A 23,203-nucleotide genomic window follows, 5' to 3' on the forward strand; every position below is an offset into this window, starting at 1 on the left:
ATAAGCTACAGAGTATCAAACTACAGCTGAGAAATCATTCATATAAATGCACAAAACCGCGTGAAAATACCACCAGTCTTCGTTGATTCAGTGCTGTCTTTTAACCACTGCCTGGCCTGGTACTGGGCCTTCAGGCCTGTGGCGAAGCTTTGATAACATTTCCTTTTAGATGGCATTGATTATAGATGAGAGTAGATTTTTTCTAGCAGATGCAAAAATAGTTTGATGTAGAGCCTAGTACCATCCAGAAGTTCTGCATCTGTCTTCAACTACTTTGAATTGCACTTTTCAGAACTTAATAATAAGCCATGCTAAAGCAACTATTCAGCAACTATGTGGCGGCACTGAAAATCGGCTTATTTACTCTTTATAGTAGTGAAGAATGCAGATGTTTACAGATGTTTATAAATGGTGAGTAAAAAAAACTACAAAACAAAAGCAAAGCTGAAAAAATGATGCACCATTTATTATGAATGATAATCATGTTAATTTAAACATTCACATTAGACACTCAAACGATTTGTTTAAGTGTTAAGGTTACAAGGTAAACCAGCAAATCAGAGAATACACAGTGCATGCCATAGACAAAAAATCAATTATTCTGTAAAAATGTATGAAAAAATAGGCAGATAAGTTCTTAAACTTTATCAAACATCTCAGCAGTGAGTTTCAGTCTTCTCCTCATGTATGGACAACTTGCACTGGCACCTGCAGTCCAATAGTTTTTCATCAAAACCTGAAGATCTTTATCAATTCAAGTTTACAGACAGGAATCGGTCGCGGTGTGTCTGAGTCGAGATCACCTCCTTCACTGTTGTCACCAGTTCTATCAGGTAGTGCTGTCAGAACTGCTCTGGGTTGTTTTCTGAAGTTTTGGAGGTGAAGGGCTTCGTTTTCTTTGATGAGGAATTGCAGGAAGAACTTGAATGTTTCGCAGAGGCTCGGTGGTCAGCGGGGCAGGAAAGGATAACAGAGACTGGCTTTGGTGGACGCTTGGTCTCTGGGTTTTGGAGGTCAAGGGGGGCGGGAGTCCTGCAAGATTCCGTCCCAGAGAGCTGAGGGGCAGAGATTTGGACTTCTTTACTCCTTGAGAGACTTGATCAGGTGGCAAAGAGACTGAAGATGAGAAGAGAATTGAGTGAAAACATTTTGTAAACGTTGATTTTCTTTCAATGTGTCACAAACTGCATTAAACCCAGTTAACCAGAACTGTTTCTGCTCTCTTTGTAAAGAAACAGGCAGTTGGGGAGTTTTTAGAACTACCGACGATATCCACCATATGCTCAAAAAGCACTGTGTTGATTCACTGTGTTGTTTTGTAATTTATCACAATAAACAATATAGTCATTTTGCCCAGCCCTGCTTAGAGATGGCACAATAGCACATATTTCCAATATGAATATCCATTTTAAAGCCTAGAACTGATATACATACCCAACCAATTACAACTGACGGGTAAGTTTATGCTTCCCACATAAACCTACCTGTCTAGATAAAGTGAGGTCAGTTGGGCTCTATGGGACTTCCAGGCACAGATGGCTGTAGTGTCACAGGGGATCAAACCTGCAATCTCTCAACGATGGAGCCAACAGCTGCTTCACTTGCTAGCATTAATAAACATGGGTATTACTGTCCTGTTTTGCTGTTTATGTGAATTGTGGCACTACCATTCCTTTAACTTCAAACAATTTAGAAAGGCTGGAATTCATGTTCAAACAAACCTGATTCAATTCAACAGCGAATTACCAGCAGTTAGCAAAGAGTGCTGAACTCAGTCCCTCATGTCCCCACCCCTACACCTACAACCAATTTTATGATTAACTACATTATATGGACAAAAGTGATTTAAAAGTGATGGAACCTGCTTAGTTATTGTTTCTTCCATTGGTGAAACTGTCTGTGTTATCCAGGCAAGGCTTTCTATTAGATATTGGAGCATTGCTGGGAAGATTTGATTGCATATATTGGTAAAAACGTTACTGAGCACCACCCCTCCTTATCCCCAACTCATTCCAAAAGAATTGTATGAAGCGCCATCATTATTATAATTCCAGAGAACTTCTCCACAGCTCAGTATTGGGGGGCTTTATACCCCTCTAGCACATGCCTGGCATTAGGAATGCTGATAGCTTGATGTTTATCTGCTCCAGAGTCCAATTTTTTGGCAGTGCTCCTCTACAGGAACTAGGCAAGCTATGTGTGTGTGTATTTGCAGATCTGTGTCAGCAATGTGTGCAAGTGGAAGTAGCTGAATGCATTCATCTGCATGCATTTGGATATACAGTGTATTTCAGACTCCAGATTGGGTTCAATCTTTTTTCGTTTAAGGAAGAAATTCATAATCAGCTTTTGCTCCACTTGTGTCAAAAAGGACTGAAACAATGTAGGAACATTCCTAAGCACCTTTCTTATCTAGACAAGACCAAGTAGAGTTTCATCTTCAGAGAAATGTCTTACATCTGTGAGTGCAGTGATCACGAATAGGAGCCAAACTGTTGCGTGTCAGGCCAGATTCTCGTGTCCTCAGCGGTACTAGGTGTGTGTTTGCAGCTGTTAAAAAGAGAAAAAGGTAAAAGGCATTATATATGTACAGTCAGACACATTTCAATAATAAGAGGATGTGTCCATGACTGACCTTGGTCGTTCCTCTGAATGTAAGGTGTGTGGTTGGAGCAAAGCACGTCTATAGGACTAGCCGTTTCGTGCAACAGTTTATCCAGCAGCCTGTCAGATGGAGGCGAAATCCAAGCCTTGTGGGTTAACAACTGGCTCGATTCGGTTTTCCATGCAGGACCAGAAGCTTTCTGACCCTTCAATCTGCTGTCGAACAAGTCATGCTCGCTCTTGCTCTTCTGCGACCTGTGGGCCAAATGACTGACCATCTGCCCTGAGACAGTTCTGTGTGCTGCAGTGTGGGAGTTGGCTAACAGAGAGTTTCCCAGAGTGATGGGTGGAAGACTCTGTGTGCGTATGGGCGGCAGGCTCTTGTAGTCCTTGGCTGCGGGGTCTTCCAGCAGATGGAGCTTTTCGGGTTCATTGGGGCGCTTTCTGCTCTCCTCTTTGCCCGGGAGGTCAACGATGCAGTCGAACATGGTGATGATGTCGTCCACTTCAGAGGTCTCCTCTTGCAGGTGGCGCTCTCGGCTGAGCTCCCTCTGCCGCGCCGCATGCAGCTCTTTCTTCTTCTTACAGGAGAAGATGTGGTTCAGCACACGGAATTTGCCCTCTTTTCGAATAGTCGGATCGGTGCTTTGAGAGTGAAGCTGTCGGGCTGAGTCGGACCTGCAAACAAGAAGATCATAACTGTTGATTGACTATGTGTTTTCAGAAACCTTCCCTTGTCCTGATCCTCCTCTTTCTGGAGTTTCTTCAGTTTAATTTGGGTTGGTCAAGGGTTAGGGTTAGGGTTAGGGTTTGGGAAAACCCAATCAGGGTTTTCCCAAAAGTAGGAGTTTACTAAGGTTAGTACTAAGGTACTAAACACTGCTGCATGTTAGAACTGCACAAATACATTATTAGAATAACTCTGAATATATTAATTGAACCTTTTGAGTTAACCCAAAATCTCAGATTTACCACCCTTGGGCAGTGGGCTGTAAATTACGTGCTGAGAATGGGTTGTTGAAACACATTTTTTCAGCATGTAAGGATTAGTAGTTGAGAGAAAATTAGGTACCTACATCTTTAGCAGGTGCATTTGATAAGAAGGACTTAAGAGGTTAACAGCATGCTGACTGTTAGTGGCAGTAGGCAATTAGATTTGTGTGAGAGGAGCATTGTAAAGGAGAACGAGTGCAGGCTGTGAAAATTGGTAAAAGGGGTGATGGCTTAAGTAGGCATTGAACTACAGTTTCCACATTGCATTGCGGTAACTTCACTGAGGCCGGATAGGGTGTTATACTTGGAGAGCAAATGGATAGTTTATTATATAGAGCTAACAGTTCTATGGGAAGATGAAGCTGATAGAGCGTCTGAAAGGAAAAGAAGAAGTTAGGTGGATTTTGTGGCTGAAGTGAGAGTGTGTAGGTGGCAGGCATATATTAGAGAAGTAAAGAAAGGTGTTTGTAGCAAAGGTCAGCTTTGTCTTTGCTGGTTGAATTTGGATTCAGACGCCATAAGCCATGAAGCAATTGTCAGATGTAGCTGGAAGATCCAGTCAATGGTTGTGGATAAGAGGGGCTGAGGTGGGACAGGGAAGGAAAGTGTGTGACTGAAGGTGTAGCATGGTGGGAGATATAGGCTGTTTTGTGCATATGCTGTTGGTATAGTGTTACTGAGGTTGTAAGTAAAATCTTGTTAAATCCCATGAAGTGAGCTTGGAGGGTTGTGGGACCTCAATTGGCCAGGTGCAGGAGCACCTATATTTATCACACTTATCATGTCCTTTTGCAATGAGAATGTGTTTAACTAAATTAAATGTCACACTTTAACATTTACTACTGTTTAACCCCCTCAACGTTTTATTCTCTTACCGAAGAATAGCCTCACCAGCTTGCACAGATGTCTCTGTAGTTACTGATTAATATGCCTTAGTGTATAATAAGCCTTGGAGTGTTAAGGGCTAAAGCAAACCTGACAAATAGTTAAAACTGACCTACCTACTACCTTGTTAAGAAGTACAATAACATGTTTTTCTTTAACGTTCACTTGAAAAGCACCCTTCAAACAGAGACCCTAACCTGTTTTCAGCAGAGAGGAGTTTGATGCAGGCTGTGTGGCCGCAGTACATGGCGTAAGTCAGAGGAGTGTTCTCGTTGATGTCTCTGGGGCCAGCCTCCACACCCAGCTGAAGCAAAGCCTGCACACAGTCCTCCTTCCCTGCTGCAGCTGCCCAGTGCAGAGGGGTCCTAACATGAGTTACACAGATACACATACATCATGGTATACACTGTCTGACAAATGTGCAGGGGCACCAAACACCTAGTTATCTATATTACATGATAAGCTATTCAGATCCTACCCATGTCCTTTGTGAAAATCTACAAAACCAAGACCTTGCTGTTGTGCTAGCACTCCTCAGAACCCACACATTTCTACTGGACTTCAAAACAAAACTTCACTTTAATTAACTTTAATTAAAAAACAACAACAAAATGATTAAATTGATTACATTTGTGAGATGTTATTAAATCCTTTCAGACTCAGATCTGCATCTACGACCTTCTTTCTGGGATTTTGCCATGGTGATACATCTCACTTCAACAATCAAGAGCTAGCCAAACTAAATGTCTGCAGTTTATGAGGTTTTGATCTGACAGTGGTGATGAGTAAATAATGTGTAAAAATAATACAAAAATGAAAGAAATGATGAGTTCAGACTATGACTGAATGACTAAAGCCTGCTGATGCAGTTCAGACTCAAACTACAGTCATCCAGATGTGTTTATGGTAGAACTGCCCTGTTCTCTGTTAACTGCTCTGTTCTCCATGCAGCAAACAGCAAGTTTACTGTTACAAAGTTTCACTGAAACCTTTACGTCTGCCAAGAGTTAATTTGAGTACCTTTGTGGTTTGAGGTTTCATCAACAGCAGTTGGCAGAGTGATGGAGTGAACTCTGTGGCAGATCTGTGGTATAGGAGTGTTTACAGCAAACTGCTGATGGAAACTTTGGAGCTCTATTCAGCTTTTACAATTAGTGAGAATGAAGATAGGAATCCTCTGTGTAAACAGGCTGGTAGGAAGGCTAAAGGAGAACTAAAGGTCTCAGCTACTTTAAGGGTTGGTTTCTCAATCATTATTACTATTATCATTATACTGCTTTTTCTTGTTCTACTGGGTTTTATTTTAAGTTGTGAAGCACTTCAAGCTGTGATGTTTAAAATGTGATATTTAAATACAGTTTATTATTATTATCATTGTTCTTATTATTGAATTGCACATTAGTGTACGTGACGCAAAGTTCTGGGGGCCTGGGGTTGTGGGTTCCCACATCAGTCCATCTATACCCATCATCATCATGTCATGGTGTGATTATATAGAAATATTTATTTGTATCAATCAATTGTAATTGTTTGATTGTGATAATACATTGTATGGAAAAACAACAACAACAACAAAAACAACAATAAATAAAATGTGCTTTTTCATTCTCGGCTCTTCAGCAGATGCACTGCACAGGGTCGGAAGAGTCAGGGCTGTTATTAGGAACACTGGAGGTAGGTATCAAATGAGGAGATAAGCAGTCGGAAATCCTGTGCACTTTTTGGGGCTGATATAGATGATAAGATGCAAAGATGCTGCATAACACACACTCTCTTACCGCTCATCCACATCCAGCGCCTGCAGGTTGGTCTCTGGGACGCGTGCAAGCTCGCAGATGATGTCACTATAGCCTGCAGCTGCGGCAATGTGAACGCAGGTTTTCCCGTTTTCATCATCGTAGTTGATAACGGAGGAGCCAAGGTGATGGTCAAGAATCAGTGAGCACATAAATCTGCTACCACTCTGATAATGAAAAGAAAACACACCACTTTAGTTTAGAGAGATATACAGACTGACAGACAAAAGAATGGAGCACCCTGGTCAAATGATCTGTGTCTGTGAATAGTTGGGTTATTAGTAAATGAACTGATAAAAGGAAGGAGCACCATGCAAAGTTTTGGGCACCCCTGACATATTTGAGCTCTTAGGCCAGGAAAAGGCCAGGAGATGCACATTTCAGAGACTTTTTTTTTTACCAACAATCAGCAGCCATGGGCTCCTCTAAGCAGCTGCTTAGCACTCAAAATTAAAATACCTGATGCCCACTAAGCAGGAGAAGGCTATAAGAAAATAGCAAACCATTGGAGATGCTTAGTCATGAATTTTGTAAATATTACAGATTTTTTACAGTAACTGTTGTGAACGGATTACAGGAACTTTAAACGTTTTTCAGATTAATTTTAGAACAAAAAGCCACAATGACAAAGCAGCACGTAGTGCACACACACACACACACATAGTCACTGGGTCAGCAAGTCAGTTGCATTGGGCCAGCATTTACTTGTGGGCTTGTGTGCAATACTGATAGTTGAAGCTGATTATAGAGGGATATAGATAACAAAAATTATACACTACCTTATAGGAAGCCATATATTGTGTGTAAAATGTTGAATAATATATATATATATATATATATATATATATATATATATATATATATATATATATATATATATTACTTTTTGATATATTTTGAATCTTGCAGTTGTCTTTAACATTGTTTTATGACAAAAGGACCAATAGAAATGCTCCAAAATTACTTGGAATAAAATAATATATTATTATAAAAGTTTTTTTTCTCTTGCAAAGTTTCCTTCTCTTCTAAAAGTTTGTAGAATAAAGTTTTTTTTTGTGATGCTGAATGTACATAAATAATATCAGTGATATGGCACCAGCTTCATTAGCTCACTCTGAAGTCTCAGTGAACAGACTGAGAGCAGGAAGTCTCATGTGTTCACTTAGCAATGACAGCCTGTGGGAAAGCAAGCTGAGTGTGCATCATTAACACACAGAGCATCCTGAATCAGGCCTCAGTGGGACACTCCACACACACACACACACACACACACACATATGCATTTAAGTGGATTCAAATCAAAACAAAACACACTTCAACATCCCTATTCTTTAGCTTTTTCTACTAAAAGATCAAGTGCACTCTGCAATATTGCCATCTGCATTTACTTTCTACAGCTTGCAGTTCTGCTGTTACAGATGAATACATGTTCATATCAAAGCACACGTTGCTAATTTTAAATCAGAGCACTCATGAGTTCAGCACAGTCCAGCCATACAACAATGTAATATATAAGAAACATGATACTATGTTTTACTGTATGAGCAGATCATTTTTCATTTTGAAAGTACAGCTGTGACACTTTTGAGGTGGCACATAAACATCTCTTCTTTCCTTTTTTAGCGTATCATCCCATGGTGAAAAAGAGGGTATGAGCGGTCCTACCTGCACAGCCCAGTGAAGTGCGGTTTTAAAGTCTTTATCCACCAGCGTGGGGTCCGCTCCTTTCTGCAGCAGGGCCTGCACATGCTCTGGGCGGTTATGGAAGGATGCCCAGTGAAGGGCGGTCATTCCCTGCCAAGGCATAATCAGAAATGTATTTTGATAGCAGAATTTCAGATTGTGTCCTGAATCATGGGAGATACTGGCTTTTATTACATTGGGTCTAGAACACCTAGAACGTTCTCTACATAGAGACAATTTTAATTAAAGAAAGCTGTTTCAGTATGTCAAATATTTGAGCACAGATGAAAACAACAAATATAAGCATGATATATTGTAATATATTTATGGATTTTAGAGGATACTGTGAATAAAATACTTGAACTATGAGCTATTAAGTAGGGCAAACCACTAATATGCCATTTGTGCTGCACCCATAGGAATTTGTCCTCTATATTGAACCCATCTGTGCAGTGAACACACATACACAAACACTAGGAAACAGCGAGCCTGGCTACGGCACCAGGAAGTAGTTGGGGGTGGGGTGCCTTGTTTAAGGGCACTTCAGTTAGGTACTGTCAGTTCAGAAGGCCGCTTGAACCGACGACCTTCTGATTACAAGGCAGCTTCTCTAACCTTCAGGCCACGGCTTCCCCCTACAATCTTTAAAATGTCTATGACAGCACACATCTGATGCTGATACTGCTATGCAAGGTGTTCCTCAGGGATCTGTGCTGAGCCCGCTCTTTTTTGTCGGATACATTACATGTTGCTCATTGATTCAAACATCTACCGCCATGGTCTTCACATTCATATATTTCCTGCAGTTTCCTGCGTCCTTGCATTTGTAGGATTCAAATAATATCTGTGTAAATTCTGTTACTTGAACACACACAACACACATTTGGTGGAAAAAAAAAACTTTTTTGTGTGTTTTTGGACACGTTTTGAGCAATATATGTCAGGATATGGTCAATATATACAGATTGCTATGAATAGGAGAAGGCAGGGCTGTATAAAGTACATTTTACATGGACCTGTTTAAATACACTATCCCATGTAATTTGTGTCTTGCTCTCCCCTACAAGATTGCAGAAACACACCCCTTAGCCACAAATGGAAGTCTATATGTACTTGCCAGATCAGGTACTTCTTGCCCACTTTAGCCCACACTTTCCACTAACTTCTGTTTCATGTCTGGTTGAATGGTTGTACAGACATGATGGAACGCTGAGGCACTTTGACCGAGCTGAAAAATCACCTGACCTTAATCCTTGTTTTCGGTCTAGATGCAGAAATAGACACATGCACTCTCTAGCTGAATGGACCGGATGCACAGGATCTCAAATCATTAATGAAATTATGGAGCTTTAATAGTAAATTCTTCTTTGATGGTGCCTCTGTTGACAGTCTATGCCCGTAGTCCATTAAGAACATAAAGTACAGGCTGCTAAATATTAAAATTACAGGCCAGCATGATCCAACCCGTCTGGTTTTCAATGACTTTTAAATGTCACTGCGCATGAAATGATAGCCAAGAGTGAGTCATGACTGGGGCTTTAAGGAGACAGGTTACATCAGTCTAAAATATAGAGGAAGATATTTCTGTAATGTGACAAAGGTGATTAAAGTGACTGATAGTGAACTCAGCTTCAGTGATGTGACAAACCAGCACATTCTCTTATGCACATGGTGAGAAACGTATTATTGACTAATGACTAGATCATTGCAACACTCTCTTATCTGACTAACTCAAAATCTCTTTCTCTAATCTAAGAGTGTTCAGAACACCACTGCTAGAATTCTCACACACACTAAACTGAGAGACCACATCACACATGCCCACAAGTCCCCATACTCATAATTTTTTTCATGGTCTTCACCTCTCTTTGCCACAATACAGTTACATATGTCCCTGTTTACATCCCTCAGGTCATCAAACAACTGTTGGTCAAGCATTTACTAAAGTACAAATTCTTTAAATACAGTGCTGGCCAAGCAAAGTATTGTTATCCCCTGGTCTATTATTCTTTTTACTATTGTTGTTCTGTCAGGATCAATAACAGAAGAACTGCTTAACATAGAAACTTTGTTGTAGATCTATGCAGATCTTGTAAATGCCACGGTGGATACTTCCATAATTCATATTTGTACTTTAAGATATTATGGAAAAACTGTCATTTTCTCATGAACATAAAATGAGAAGTTTTATCACCTTATCTGTCTGTCCCTCTACAACTCTCTGTCTATCTATCTCTCTACAACTCTCTGTCTACAACTCTCTGTATGTCTGTCTATCCCTCTGCAACTCTGTCTGTCAGTCAGTCAGTCTGTCTATCCCTCTACAACTATCTGTCTGTCAGTTTGCCTATCTCACTACAACTCTGTCTGTATGTCTGTCTATCTCTACAACTTTATATCTTTATATTATATTATAACTTTATATTATGTCTGTCTGTATGTCTGCACCCTACATTCTGGCTAAAGGTTTGTGGACACAACTCTATTAGCCAAATGATTGGAAGAGCTATTGAACCAACTATCTTTTAGGTAAAAGTTTTGGCACCCTACATTTTCACCAAAAGTATGTGTTAGTTTGTATAGTTGTAGTAGTAATAGAAGTAGTAGCAGTGATAGTAGTAATAAAGTAGTAGTGTTATTAATAATCATAGTGATAGTATACATAACACTTTCTCACCTCATTGTCTTGATGATTTATTTCACACAGTGTCGATTGTTGCAATAACACAGCCATGAGTCTATGAAAGACAACAACAGGCAACATATCACTGTATAATATAATGGTGGGAGAATAGAGTATAACAAAGTATTCTAAAAAGTTCTCTGCCTGGGTGTATGTTTCTAAAAAAGAAAAACTTAATACAAAATGTTCATTTCTTATTTACATCTCATTTACAAACATTTAAGGACCAAACATGGCTCTATTATGTCATCGCTTAGTACCCTTCTTCCAAGTTTATAGAATATAATCATATTGTTATAATGTACAGGCACATCAGACTGTTCTGCATCCCATCTTGCCTTCAGTATTAACTCTGATCTGCTCATATCAAAACAGTCATTAGAGTAAGTCTAATTAACAATGCTCTTTCACAGCAGAGCCAACTTGAGAATACTAATTGAAAAACACTTATGGTTTACTGTAAGTGTCTGGAGACTAGAGTCCTCATTATCATCAGCGCCAGCCATGTGGAAACAGACTGCCAGATGGACGAGGAGAAACAGGAAGCCCCCACTGAGGCTTTTCTATTGTTGTTCTTACAGGAAGACGTGAGAGGCAGTGGTGCAGATTAAAGCTGTCCAGACCAAAGGTCTGTGGTTACTATAGGGATTGATGGACTACAGAATGGCTTTACTATCAGAGGAAGCGTTTGCCGGCATTCACTACTACACACAAGCCAATTCTGGTCCAGTGCCGCTGACTTGCTGACCCAGTGACTGTGTGTACTACACACTGCTTTCTGTTCCTCTAAGTGACTTTTGTTTCTAAATGCAAAGTTCCTGTAATCTGTTTGTAACAGTTCCGTAAATGTCTATAATATTTACAGATTTGAGGGTCAGGCAACTTCATGACTGTAACAGGTCAGTTGTGTTGAGTAAGAATATGGGCCGCTTTCCCAGACAAGGATTAAGCCCAGTCTTGGACTTCAGATGATTCTAAATGGAAATTCTCCACTGAAAGTAAAATCTAGGGCTAGACTTAACCCATGTCTGACATATGATCAGATATGATATGATCAATCCACATTAATTTCTGTCAGTTAATTGTCAGTTGTAAATGAGTAGTTCTCTTTCTAATATATTATTGGCTGAACCATGATCAAAACCATTGTTATACATGCATAGACATATGGATGGACACATCAGTTATTATAAATTGATCATAGACAGTTTAATTGCTCAGCAACCATAGCCTACAGTATTATTTATTGAGATTATTATTAATAACAGGCCAATCAATTAAGCTGCTTGTTTAGAATAGATGTATTTTATCATACAGTATAGAAAAGTGTATAAGGGGCTATTAGGCACTACTGTAACTGGAGCAAAATCATTGTAACACATGACATCTCAAGGCTTAATACTTACTTTTAAGCAGTCAAATGTATCATTTTAGACTTACATACTGCCATACGGTTCAAAACATCTGCTATGTATCTATGTAAACACTATGTGAAAACATCTGCAATTCTCTGGAATTATGGTAGTCCATCCAATTCTTTTGGGATGAGTTAGGGAGTTAGGAATGAGGATGTTGTGATTGTCCAACATCCTGATCTTACTAAGGGTCTTCCAGTCCTCAATCCAGTCCTCATAGCAATGCCAGTCTAGTAAAAAGCCTTCCCCAGACAGTAGAGACAGATACTCATTTCAGAAGAAACAAAAAATGAACAGGTGTCCCAAAACGTTTGTCTATATGTTGTTTAATATCAATTTCTAAACCAGGGGTGATTTTTTCAAAAACATTGTAATGCTAAGTTCTTTGTTAACTAGTTCCTAAGAATGTATGCTAATTAACAAGCATTTTCTAAAACCCCATGACTAACGTACGTGAACCCACTCCTTCAGAATCAGTATAATAGTCGAATCAATGTATGAGTTTGAAAAACGTTCTCTGAGCTCATTTGATAAGTTTTGTTTTTTCGAAGCTCTTCAGCAAAAACTTGCAGTCCTGTCTTTACTCACATGTTTCCTTTGTTCATTATTCGATAAGACTGATCATTTTCAAGAAATATAGCCCAAAATGTAGGGCTCCGGCATGGCATCTATTTTTTTGTTAAGAAATGTTGAGAAGTGTGAATAAACAAAGTCAGGCAAAAATACTCACTTATAAATACTGTGTGATGGGACTATAAACTATTCACCCCAGCATTACTGGAAAAGTCAGATTTGTTATTGTTGTACCTGAGGTCAACCTCTGCAGTAGCAGCATGAAGAGGCAAGCGTCCGTTCTTATCAGGGATGTTCTGCTTGGCTCCGTTTCGTAGTAAACAAACACAGCCTTCCAGCCACCCCTTTCAAAGATAGCACACAAGGTCATATCAGTAAACCCACAAAAGCCGACTGGAAATGTCATTCTGCACATAAAGAACAGCACACATTCGAATCAGGTTTGGAGAGGTTTGTGTGGCACTACAACCATAACAACATACGCTCACTCAGTTCTAAGCATGTAAATAAAATTTTGATGGATTTATGCTCTTCTGAATATTATGTTGAGACAATTGGTATACATAAAGAATTGAACATTTGTCAGTTTAGCACCTGCACTGCTTTGCTGTTGCTCACAGTTCTCACTTTTGGCCGTCAGTAATTTAATGTAGACCAAAAAGAGCATAACAAACTTCAGTTTCTATGCTGATGGATGGTATGACTTTATGCTGCTCTGTGAAACTGAAAATGTCAAAGAGCTCCTGAAATACTTTAATTTACATGGAAGAAATTTCAGCTGAAACGAACCACCTTATGCATCCATGTCCGCACACAAAAACACAGCAATTTAAAGCACATTTAATTGTAACATCCACCCATTCATCTTCTTATCCACTTCCTCCAGATAAGGGTCACACTGGGTCCCGAGCCAGAATCATTGGGCGCAAGGCAGGAACACCCCCTGTACAGTGAACCAGTCCATCGCAGGGCAACACACTCAATTTTCACTCACACCTTGGGCCAGTGAAGCATAGCCAATCCACCTACTATGTATCTTTTTTACTTTCATACACTAAGTGGTGTAAACTTTGCTAACCCATATTGTGTTCCTTTCAGCCCTTCTTATCTGTGGTTATTACCAAGTATGTAGCGAGGGAGAGTGAGGTGCGGCCGCAGGCGTCCTGAGTGTTGATGGATGCTCCCATCTTCAGCAGCAGTTTCACTGTGTCCACCTGCCTCCCAGAGACGGCGTGCATCAGGGGTGTCGAGCCTGAACCAGAGACATTAACAGCGATCTTGAGGCTTCATCTCACCATACAGGCCATATCTACAGATGCTCTCTGTTGAACTGAACTAACTGTATTTCAGTCTACTTTACATATCGTTGCTGTCTCGCAAAACCCTTGTATCTTCATTTTTGCCGTTTTTCACTATTTTAATATAATTTGAATCTGGCAGATGTTCTCTAGCCAAAAGTGTCTGCAATGATAGTCTGCACACTAGAAACCAGAGGCAGAGCCATACATGACATACATGATATCGGTGTTAATGTAGCAAAGTGTCTTAATGAGTTTCTGAATGTGTATAAAATTACATTTTGTACCTCCCACACTTATTATATTTACATCTTTTGCTAGAAATGCTTCATGGTGCTGCCATTAAAACACTCACCTTGCCTCCAGCTTGTACCAGGACCATAAAATACACTTTTTGTTTTTTGTTTTGGGACATTTGTCTACCACTTCGTTCGAAATACACCCTCCCTGCTAGTGTGACATATCACTTTAGTTCATCTGTTGCTGCACAATTTCCATTACTCACCTAGTGCTTCACTAGTGGTCAGTTCCAGACCACTAAGCCACTCCTTGCTGGATTCTGGACTCTTAACCTAGGAGTGACACTGATGTGTGTAAAAATTCCAGCAACCCTGACTCGTCTGATACACTCATACCAGCACTACACACACACTGCCATGTCAGTGACACTGCTGTACTGAAGGCCTCCTCCCACATTTTATCTTTTGTGAACTGCAGTCCTGTGGTCAGAAACTGGCCACTCATTAGCAGAAGATGAGCACTGATGAGCAGGGGTAGCTCATCAAGGTAAAGGGCAGCTGACAGACTGTGCATGACAGTAGATGAGCTCGGGTGTAATTGTACTGCATATCCATGTAGTGGGCCTCTGGAAGTGGTAAGTGGACCATTAAAAGTGGCCAATAAGTGGAAATACAAGGTAGGAGTTTCCGATAAAGTGGACACTGAGTGCAGTATCATGATGTGCTATGAATAAGATCTATTTTAACCACTCTGCCTGTTTCAAAATACAGTTAGCCCTGTCTGCTGCAAGGAACAGTTACATAATAGTTATAATATCAATGAGGTAGTGAAACTGGGTGTGTGTGTGAGTGCTGGGAGAGTGTCTGCAGTAGTGGTGCGCTGTACATGCCTTCACTGTCACAGTATTCCAGGATGGACGGGTCCTCGCGTATCGTGGCTGTCAGGGTGTTGACATCTCCCGTGGCTGCTGCTTGGAACACCACATTTAAGTCGACCTCCTCAGCACAGTCTGCAGTGAGAGAGGGAGAAAGACGGATCAGCACTAGAAGAATTGAAACAGACTGTTCTGTCACATTCATTACCTGTACCAGTTTAGTGTTTAGAGCCGGTGGATAGACCGGCCTTAACGCTGTAGGGTTTAGCATTCTACTTCATTCAACACACAGATTCAACTCATTGGATAATACTGGAGTTCATAAAGATGGAACTAATCTCTGCAGGACTGTGGCCCCTATGGGCCTGGGTCTCTAATTTGAAGGTGGTTGAGATTAAGTAGGTGTAAGTGTTACATTTTATTTAAGGTCGTTTAGATATGTTAAGTAGATTTAAGTGGTTAATTTAAGCTGGTTGGAATGTGTTAAGTAGGCTTAAGTGGTAAATGTGAGGTGGTTCATATATGCTAAGTAGGTTTCATTAGTAAATTTAAGGTGGTTTTGATATATTGAAAAGGTACAAGTGGAATATTTAAGGTGGTGTGGGTGTGTTAAGTAGGTTTAAGTGTTAGATTTAAGGTGGCTTTAATGTATTAAAAAAGGGCAAGTGGTAAATTTTGATGTAGTTTAAATATGTTGAGTACAGTGGTTTGGACATGTTATGGAGGAGTAAATGGTATATTTAAGGTAGTCTGAATATGTAACAGAGGTGTAACTGGCAAATATAAGGTGATCTGGATATGGTCTACAGTTGTATGTTGTACATTTATTTAAGGTGGTTTGCATATGTTAAATAATGGTAAATTAAAGATTTTGTTTAGATATGTTAAGTAGGTGAAAGTGGTCAATTTAACGTGGGTCAGAAATGCTAAGGAGGTGTCAATGGTAAATTTAAGGTGGTCTGGATATTTTAAGCAGGTGTAAGTGGTACATTTAGAGGGGTTCAGATATGTTAAGTCGGATTAAGTTGATGGTGCCTCGTTGCCTGGTGGAGTGAAGCTCTCGCATCCCTAAATGCATCGCTTCCCTGCTGAAAAAACTGCTCATCATTACAGCATTACAACCTGATGTTTGTGCTTCCTAATGGGAGTTGGCTTAATGGTAACCATTACACTATAAAAAATGTTTGCATTAAATTTAAATGTAATTTAGCTTTAATTTACTGCTGCTAAAAGCAACTGAACTAATTGGATTCAAGTCTAAAGAATGTGCCGAATTAAGCAATACAAAGCAAATGTTTAGTTTGGATGAATAAAATAAAACAAAAAATTAGCAAATCTAACAGGCTAAGTGATAAACTCTAAACATCCACACTTCATTTTACATTCACTACCCTAGACCTTATCAACGTGAAATCAATACAAATTATCATTGCTAACCACTGGACACCACTGTAAAACCAATACGAGAAAGTTCTTTTCAGACTCAGGATCACCACGTTAAGAGAAAGTTAAGCATCTATTAATTATTTTACAACACCTTTTTACCTTTTAAACCATTTAAAAAATGGTTTACTGAAAAAAGTAGTTTTACTTAAGTCAAATAAATGATTTTAATAAAAAAGGGGAATTCATTACAACAACGATGTTTTATCAATATCAATACAATCAATACAAATTCAGATCAGCTTTTGCCCTATTCCACTTTCCTCTATTCCACTTTTTTTCCCCATGTGTTTTTATCTAGTGATGCAGTGGTGGTTAAGTGGTTAGAGCGCCGGGCTATCGATAACAGGGTTGTGGGTTTGATTCCTGGGCTTGGCAAGCTGCCACTGTTGGGCCCTTGAGCAAGGCCCTTTACCCTCTCTGCTCCCCGGGCGCTGGAGTTGGCTGCCCACCGCTCGGGGTGTGTGTGTACTCACTGCCCCTAGTGCACTAGTGTGTGTGTGATTACTACCACAGATGGGTTAAATGCGGAGGACACATTTCCCTGTACAGTGACAAATATGTGCACCATTACCTTTACCTTTATATTCAAGTATAAACTCGTAACAGCATACATTTATTACCATTACAAACAATATCCGAATAAGAATGTTGGTTTATGATTGTGTCCAATATAGTACAATAGCATCTTCTGTATGGTATACTGTATTGATATATGTATGTATGAATCATGTGGGCTACTTTGCTACTTTGAAAAGTGAGTTCCTTAACAGAGGAGATGTACCGGCTCCTCTAGATTATTTAAGTATTTCAGCTCACTGAAAATGTACCCCATGTACCTCACTGATCTGGCACACATATAGATACACCACCCACCACCACACCTCTTAGCATCTCCCCTCCAACCCTGCACATTCTCATAGACGTCTGTCCAGACCCAACCTATTCCTGAACTCCACACCATGATTAATGACTGTTAGCAGCACCCATGAAGCTCGGGAGATGCTACCTACATACACGTTGTTCTCCACTGGAAAGCCAGCACCAGCACCAGCACCAGCACCATCACCATCACCATCACCATCACGCCGAAAGAGCATTTAGCTAGTACCCGGAGCTGGGCATCACTATGGCAACAGCAGCATCCAGCTACAGACCCCCCCACCCCACCCCCCGCCCCAAACCTCGCCATTCCCGCCTCCCTCCATTCTTACCTTTGTGCTGGTCAAACACAGATGAAGAGGTGAACTCCATGGCCGAGCAGGGCAGCAGGGAGAATATTAGCAACCCCTGCAGACTACAGGCACTGTGGACTAAGACATGGTGTGTGTGGAAGCTTCTCTTCTGGATCTGATGGAACCCATAGACACAAACTAGAGAGAGAGAGAGAGAGAGAGAGAGAGAGAGAGTAATGAAGAATAATGAAGAGTAACGAGTCTCCAGGGGTCTTCAGTGAAAATCCCACGTCTCCATTTGTGGCCACTGGATGCTAAGGAGGATGTGCCGATTTGGCTGTGAGCGATGTATGCGTGTGTGTGTGTGTGTGTGTGTGTGTGAATGGGGATGGAGACGCGCGCATTGCGCATGCGTCAGTGCAGCCTGGTGGCAGTAAGCACGAGTGCAGGGGCTCTTGTTTTTGTTGTGCGCGTGAACCAAAGATGCAGGAGTTAATACAGAACCTGCTCCTCATATGTTCTCCACACACCACGTGGAGCTATTTTTAAGACTGCTATTACACTTAATATGCTGCCAAAGCAGGAGACAGTGCGCACTCCTCAACCCCTTAATAGGAAGATAAATGGCAGAGCGTGCCTGAAGAGTTCATTGGCATGATTGCTTTGTCGTCCTTTTAGTAATCAGACCCTGCACTGTTAATAAGAAGTAACAGGTGAATGAGATGGCCCTCCCTCTCCCTCACACTCAGCATGATGCTAGCCAGGGCAGTGGCTATTAGCAAATGTAACAGAACTGGCTGTTAGGCCCTGTCCCATTACTCACACTTGAACACTCACACCCATCAACCATAGGTGTGCAAGGCTGTAGGGTGTCCTATTTCTTTAAACTTTCCCCCCCAAAGTGCTCACATGCACCTCTATGAGCATTTGTAGTGTTGCATACATTGCAGTGTTGCATACAGGTGAAAAGAGGTAAAGCGAAGTGTGTCTCAATTCTGCTCTAAACCCTCTGATGCCTTAAACACCTTTAATCCATCCTTTACAACCTGATAGAAGTGCACTTCTCCAAGTGTGTTCAACTGTCTAAGGATGTTGTGGTTGGTGTCATGTAACTCGGAGGAAAAATGCTAGCCTTGACTCTCCTAAAGCTCTTGTGGCATTGCATTGATTCTGGGAGAACATTGAAATCACATAATGGTGTTTATTAACACAATTAAATACTGAGAAGCTACTAGCTTTAAACGTATATTTTTAACCATAACCTGCAAAAAACAGTTTGCAGGAATACAGTTAGCAGCAAAAAGAACATATGTTGAGTCCACATAAGGAAGTCAGAGTGAAAGCTGTATTCTCTATAGAAAGAAATGAATCAGACCCTGACCGCCCTCCCTCCACCTCTCATCACTGAGCGTGATGCTTGCCAGTGCAGTGTCTGTTAGCTGATGAAACAGAACTGGCTGTTCAAGTGCTCCTCTAAGCATGTTTAGCAGTTGTAACGATGTTACGGATGGTGTCAAGTGACTCGGAGGAAGCACATACTAGCTTTCACCCTCCTTTAGCACTTGTAGCATAATGTGCGTCTGAAGAAATGAGAAATGTTACTCATTTCTGAATTTTGAATTTACATTTTGACACTTTTCCAGCTTGTCACAATTTAATCAGGTAAATTGAAAAGGGCCATTTTCTCATTTTTTCCCCATACCCTGCTAAAATAACCAGCACAGTTAGCAGCAAAGAAGGCCACATATGTTGCGTTCAGACCTCCAGCAAAAACCAACAGTTGTAACATTTAGAGCATTTCTATTGGTCCATTTATCATGAAATCTTCCAAATTCAAATTATGTTTAAAACTAAAAATGAGTTTTTTTGTGCGACAGCAATGTCATGTTTTTGAATGCTAATAGGCTGGTCAACCAGCAGAGACCAGTATGAATGAATGCTAGTCTAGGGTATACCACGTAGATTCAACAGCGATCATGTACAGGATTTCTATTGTTTGATGCACTTAAAATCGGTCAGTTTGAGTCCGTTGCTGGTCACTTACTTGAAGACTTACAAGACTGTCAATTTGGTCAATATGACTTCAAGTGCTCCAGAACAGCACAATTATCTAAGTATTCCCCCCATATTTCTTGCAGTGACTCTGTTTGTCGTTGTTTGGCTAAATTCCACAGTGGTCAGGTACATTATTCCACGCTGATTCAGTGGGCAGATGCACAGTGGACAGACAGCGCTCTGCTTATAGCTGCTCTTTGACTCTGCCAATTAAAAAAAATCAAAACCAACATATTTGACACAGTTTTTAGTTTGTCCGGGACATTTTGGTAGCTTCAACAGTGGTCAGTGGTCAGATTTCAACATTGATTCAGTGGCCAAGTGTGGGCTGGGTAGAGCCCCTGCGTTATTGTTCTGTTGGAAAAACATGAACATTGAATTGAATGATTTTCTTATTATAAACACTGCTTGATCACAAAGCACTGATTCAAGGTGGGGTCCACCCTCTTAATATATGTAGACATCTAATAGACCTTTTAGAGCATCAAGTCCCTGGAGTAACATTGGAGCTGTGACCTACTCTAGTGTTTAGGTTTAGAAGTAGCCTCACGCTCAGGTGTTAGTCAGTTAATTGTGAAGGAGAGTGAGCTGGTGTGTGAAACGCTAATCATTTTCAGAAGACTATAGAATCCTGTTCATCATGAGGCATACAGCTGTTAAATGTAACTGGCAGACACACACAGGCCTATCTCTGTCAAATGTAATGTCTTAATGACTCTGACTCATATTCACAGGAAATCAAGCAGAAGTTCAGGGTTGCTCAGAGTTTGTGAGAAATGTTCAGTTACGAAGGGGGTGAGTGATTCCACGGTTGAAACAGGCCGACAGAAAAAACACACAGCTGCAATGGAGAGCGTATTTTCATTCCATTCATATTTATCATGCTGCCTGTCGCCATGGGAACCCCAGAGGACATCACAGCTAATTATGAAAAATAGTCACTAAAGACTCAGTGTGTAAAATGAACTCATCGCCTACCAGGCTGAAACATGCAGACTGAGCGAAACAACAACAACAGCAACAAAAACCACTCCTCTTAGCCAATGGCCTTTAAAGGGCCCATATCTTTAAAGGCCATCTTCTGGTATTTCATCCATCTGATGTTCACACATCACACACACTGTATTGTTTTACATACCAAAAATAATCACAATGCATTTTTACAGTCTCTAGACATCTTTCATTCCTTGGAAATCAACCAGTAGTTTTTGCAAAGGCTGAATTACATTTACAGCATTTAGCTGAGACTCTCATCCAGAGTGACCTACAATAGAAGCATGTTACACAGGCAGGTGAATGTAGTGTTAGGAGTCTCACCCAAGGATTCTTATTGGTGTTACATGGTGTGCTTACCCAGCCTAGGAAATGAGCCTTATTTGGTCTAGAAGACGGGATTATACAGTACTCCTGTGTTTGCGAATCTGCCGAAATCTGTGGCATTATGTACAGATCCGCATAAGCATCTGTCTACATACTGTGTCAAAAGCACACTGTACACAATGTACCCAATGTACTCTATTCTGATTGGCTACCCTATGTGCCTTATTCAAAAAGCAGCCAGGGAATGGGCAGGGTTAAACATCTGTAGGTTGAATGGATGGATTTATGTAAATATTGCGAATCACACAAACCTGTTGTTCAGAACACGCTGTTCTTGCAGTTTAGCTTCCATTCATTCAAAAAGATTGTATTCCAAGTCATTTTGGAACTTTTCTGTTGGTCCATCCATCATAAAGTTTTGAGGCAATGATGATATACAGTTATATAAGTTATAACTTATACAAATATAGACGTTTGGGCAACCCTGGTGAAATGACACACTCTAGGGCTTGAGGGGTATAGAGCTCACCAGCACTGAGCTGTGGAGCAGTGAAACTGTGTTCTCTGGAATGATGGCTGGTGCTCCATCCAATATTTTTGGGAAGAGTTGGGGAGTTGGGGATGAGGTGGGGTGGTGATCGTCCAGCATCCAGACCTTGTGGCTGAATGCAATCAAATCCTTACAAACTTGTCCTGTACAGTAGAAATAGGAACCTGATTTCAGAAAAAAAACAGTGAATAAGCAGGTGTCCAAATACTTAGTGTAGTATAGTGAAGTGTACCATATGGTGTAGTCAGTGTGCTATTAGTTTTGCACATGCCACATTTAGCAAATACATGTGAAACACATAATTTGATCGGGAGTGGCCAAAATTTTTGCACATTACTGTATGCTGTATGAGTCTAAAAGGGGAAAAGGTTAGGAAATAGTCGTGTTCCAAATAATTGCTACATAAAACCATAAAAATGTCACAAATGTAGAAAGTGAGCAGTCTCTACCATGGTTTAATCACAACTGCAATGACAGCCTTCCTCCAGCAGGTGTCAGCACTCCCTCAGTGATGCAGATGAGCCGCAGGGGAATCCCAGTGATCAAACTACATTTACATTTAATAAAGACTGATATTTTATTTGATCAGAGTTATGATACAATACCATATGTCAAATATAATATTTTTTCTAAACTTTCTCAGAAGGGGTAACTGTATTTATGGTCATTACCTGGAAAGTACTCCAATAAAAATATATTGGGAAAGTCAACAATGAATTTTTCTTTAAATATTCATAGAAAATAAAGTGAGAAATTCAATATTTGCTGGTCTTTCTGTTAATATATGATTTATTCACAATCCCTTTACAACTGCTTCTGCTTCTGTCTACCACCCACTGTTTTCACAGCAGAGGAAATGTTGTAGTCTGTTCTTGGCCTTCCTTGAACTCCTCTGAACGCAAGCAGGCTGGTCCAGTCCAGACAGACGGGGATTTTGGGTAATTATGAGGGATAAACATGCTTCAGGCAAAGAGACAAGAGAAACAGCACCATCCATAAACAGAGGAAATCCTTGGGCAATAGGCAGCCCTGAAATATGCTGACACTCTCAAAAGTGAGTGGTGGAAAACAGGCCTCTGATAGATTTACTGTAAATACAGATGCAGACCAGTTTGCTCCTGTGTGAAATGAACAGCGGCATTATTATCACTATGACTGACCAGCACTCTTTGTGATGAGTGTCGTGCACACTGTTTTATTTGGAAAATGTTGAAAGGATTTACTGAGAACACCCTGCAGAATATTTGTTCCTTGGTTGTGTATTAACAGACCTCACCATCTAGACATGAGATGATACATTCCTCCAGGTTGATGAGTGACTCAGTAGAAGCACCTTGAGAAAAGGACAAATGAGAGACAGGAAATCAGCACTACGATGAGTTATGCATGTTTTGTTCTTTGTTATATACAAAGTCTATTAAATGGCTATGAGCCTATTAGGTCAGTGGTATGGTGAAACTTTAGCTTGCCAGGCCAGCAGCTGTTAATTAATGTACTTTTAATGGGCAGTTAATTATATAAATGCTGGCAGTGAGTGGGAGCCATAGGATTGATGACTGTGTGATGATGACAACCACCAGTAAACACAGAAAGTGGAAAGCAGGCTGGTGGATTAG

General features: G+C 40.5%; 1 protein-coding gene across 2 annotated transcripts; it reads right to left on the minus strand.

The window, feature by feature from the left end:
- Positions 1-471: 471 nt before the first annotated feature.
- On the minus strand, positions 472-17,925 carry ankrd55 (ankyrin repeat domain 55). 2 transcript variants are annotated; one of them, XM_072658720.1, is made up of 11 exons: positions 17,702-17,925; positions 15,060-15,179; positions 13,754-13,884; positions 12,867-12,976; positions 10,639-10,699; positions 7,944-8,072; positions 6,261-6,445; positions 4,680-4,847; positions 2,636-3,282; positions 2,458-2,550; positions 472-1,116 (listed from the first exon to the last, which is right to left on the minus strand). In XM_072658720.1, the coding sequence occupies exons 1-11, from the start codon at positions 17,739-17,741 to the stop codon at positions 830-832; spliced, it is 1,971 nt and encodes a 656-aa protein (XP_072514821.1). In that variant the 5' UTR covers positions 17,742-17,925; the 3' UTR covers positions 472-829. The 2 variants fall into 2 exon arrangements, with proteins under 2 accessions (XP_072514821.1, XP_072514820.1); XM_072658719.1 differs by lacking the exons at positions 15,060-15,179; positions 17,702-17,925 and adding an exon at positions 14,436-15,042.
- Between the last annotated feature and the right edge of the window lie 5,278 nt (positions 17,926-23,203).

Source organism: Salminus brasiliensis, chromosome 16 (genome assembly GCF_030463535.1).
Source record: "Salminus brasiliensis chromosome 16, fSalBra1.hap2, whole genome shotgun sequence".
NCBI lineage: Eukaryota > Metazoa > Chordata > Actinopteri > Characiformes > Bryconidae > Salminus > Salminus brasiliensis.